We start from the raw sequence: 3,105 nt of genomic DNA on the forward strand, positions 1-3,105 counted from the left end.
GAGCATAAAAGTTTGGATATGTCATTCTCCATCTAATTTAACAATCAAATTGACATAAAATTGAATTGGGACAATTATCACATTTAAGACTAAATCGGCTTATCACGATTGACACACATATGTGATTTTAAAAAAATTAATGGACCACATATATGTGTGGCTGAATTTGGGTCCTTGATTCTATCATGAGGTAGTGCCCCTACATGTAAGATAGAATCAACCGTGATTTAGATATTTGAACAAGTGATGACAATGGGAACAAATAAAATGGGATACCGGACCCGAATCCAATCCATTTGCATCGGGTTTGAGTCGGGTTTGAGTAATATTAAATACATATAGTTGGGGTAATGAGTATCCAAATTTTATACTAGGATGGGTATGGGCCGGGTAATGGATATATATATATATATATATAGATATACAACTTTCCTCCTATGTTGAATTTTTTTTATATTCGTGTGTTATATATGCTTTAATATTCAAATAATGATTTATATGAATTACTAGATTGCATAGAATTAATGTCTTAATATTTGATTTAAAATGTGTTATATACTTTTTTGATGTTCACCTATCGTGGTTATCAATGAATCGTCACTCATATGTTATATGAAATATATTAAAATTATAATCTAATATATAGGTGACATTTTATTAATGAAGACAAAAATTGAGCATTATATATATACTGAGAGTTCATTAAATTAATTTTAGCCTTAAAAAATTAAAATCCCGGGAAAAAAAAAAACCATTAAAAAACTGTTAAAATTGAGACAGGGTTTAAGGAGAGAGGTTTAAGAGCAGCCATGGGAGACCTTTTGTCCAAGCCATCCGAATCAAACCCTAGCTCCGCCATCGCCACCTCCGCCATGTCTTCCCCGGATTCCCCACGGACCCATCAACTCAAATCCGAAACAGAACCCGTCCAGCAATCCAAAAATGCAAAGGCCGAGATCCCAGATCCGGAATCATCGGATCCACCAGCGGACACAAACCCCGAAGAAATTCAATCCGAAACAGAACCCGCCCAGCAATCCAACAATCCTGAGCCCGAGACCCCTGTTCCAGAATCATCGGATCCACCAGCTGGCACAAACCCCGAAGAAATTGAAGACAATGCAGTGGAAGGGAACGGTGATGGGGAAGGAGCAGATGAGGAAGAGGAAGGAGAAGGTGAATGTGGGTTTTGTTTATTCATGAAAGGGGGTGGATGCAAGGACACGTTTGTGGAGTGGGAGAAGTGTGTGGAGGAAGGTGAGAAGAACGGGGAGGATATCGTGGAGAAGTGTTTTCAGGCCACTGCTGCTTTGAGGAAGTGTATGGACGCTCATTCTGAGTACTATGCTCCGTTATTGGAAGCCGAGAAAGCTGCGCAAGAGGAGGCGGAGAAGCAATTGGAGGAAGGGAAGGAGGAAGTTTCGGATGGTTCAGAGAAAAAAGAAGAGTCTTGACATTGAAAGGTTTCTGAAATTTGAGCTGCTCTTTTTTGTATGATTTTTTATTGATGGAAACTCTGGGGACAGAGGATATTTTTCTCGAGGTATTTAGCAATTAATAGGGTGGAAACGAGTTTTTTAGACAAGAATAGTATGCTATGAATAAAATGTATGGGAAATCAAATGCCAATTCTTCTAATCCATGGTGGTGATCTTGCCTTAGGAAGATGTTAACTTAGTTTAAGAAAAATGTTTTTGGCATATCTTGTTTCTCTTGTGTCTGTGTGGTACACATCTTGGTTTGATGATTTCGATCATGTTTTATGATATGAAATTTTGTGATGCTCTATCTGATGAGAAAGGAGTGACAAATTAGATGTTGGCACTTGACTTGTACTTGTAATTGTGATTAGCCCATGATCTCGTGTTGATTGTATGTTACTGAAGATAAACAAAACGCTTGCAAGTCTGTGATGGCTTAATGACTTTTGGATTGATGTGCCACACTGTAATTGTGATTAGCCAATGATCTCGTGTTGATTTTAGGTTACTAAAGATAAACAGAAGGCTTGCAAGTCCGTGATGGCTTAATGTCTTTTGGATTAATGTGCCTCATTGTAATTGTGATTAGCCATGATGTTGTGTTGATTGGATGTTACCGAGGATAAACAAAAATGCTTGCAAGTCTGTGGTGGCTTAAAGGCTTCTTTTGAGTTGTCGTGCCATGTTATGAAATACACGAAGAAAATTGCTATTTGATTTATTTGAGCCCGGATCTCTGCCTAGAGTTACCTACATGACTACTGAATTAAAGGCTCCATTTGCTACACTGTGCTGTCATATTCTTGATAATTCGGTAATGTTCATTGTTCGAAACTTCAGATGAACAAAGGGCAGTTAAAGCCCCACTCTTGTATCATTTTCAGAGCTGACTTATATGGTAAATTTGGTAAATTTGAGAAGACTTGGAAGGGTATACAATGATTCTGTATTTTGTTTACTGAACAAAGGGCGGTTAAAGCCCCACTCTTGTATAATTTTCATAGCGATTTATGTGGTAGATTTGAGAGGACTTAGAAGGGTATACAACGAATCTATACAACAATTTGCACTGGTGGTTGTGTAAAGTTATAATGAATGAGATATAGTTTACTTGCAGATCCCATTTTGCACATTCTTTCTCGCAGGTCCTCATCTTGTTGTTTTGAGATCTATATATTAGTGCACAACGGGACTCTCGTGAGATGAAACAACAAGGTTGCATTTGGATTCAAATGCATTATCATTGGTTAATAACCTAAAGAGAATAAATTCAAATTCATCTTCATACTTATTCATACTACAATTGAAGTAGTGATTGATATAAATATATAAGAGATGAATTTGATTTTCCAGGTCATTTAATTCGAAATCTATGGATTTCAAATGTCAGAATCCAAATGAAATCTAAAAAATTTATGTAAGGGGATAATAAATTGAAAGATATGTACAACATAATTATTTTTAATTTCAATTATTGTAGAACTCGAATCAAATACGAGATGAAACAATGACTTCAAATGTATTTTGAAGTCTTAGCGTTGGTAATATTCCAATTACATTTCGCTTTAAGCAAGAAATGGGAAGTTCCGGTGTAACTATTTTATCAAAGTAAGAATGACACCGA

At 36.4% G+C, this 3,105-nt stretch overlaps 1 protein-coding gene across 2 annotated transcripts; it reads left to right on the forward strand.

Annotated features, from left to right (window-relative positions):
- Positions 1–743: 743 nt before the first annotated feature.
- LOC142523278 (uncharacterized) lies at positions 744–2,586 on the forward strand. 2 transcript variants are annotated; one of them, XR_012814613.1, is made up of 2 exons: positions 744–1,543; positions 1,986–2,586. XR_012814613.1 is itself a non-coding variant. In XM_075627017.1 (2 exons), the coding sequence occupies exon 1, from the start codon at positions 810–812 to the stop codon at positions 1,452–1,454; it is 645 nt and encodes a 214-aa protein (XP_075483132.1). In that variant the 5' UTR covers positions 744–809; the 3' UTR covers positions 1,455–1,463; positions 1,986–2,586. The 2 variants fall into 2 exon arrangements, 1 of the variants encoding a protein (XP_075483132.1); XM_075627017.1 differs by having other exon boundaries at positions 744–1,463.
- Positions 2,587–3,105: the final 519 nt, after the last annotated feature.

This window comes from Primulina tabacum, chromosome 13 (genome assembly GCF_025594145.1).
Source record: "Primulina tabacum isolate GXHZ01 chromosome 13, ASM2559414v2, whole genome shotgun sequence".
Classification (NCBI taxonomy): Eukaryota; Viridiplantae; Streptophyta; class Magnoliopsida; order Lamiales; family Gesneriaceae; genus Primulina; species Primulina tabacum.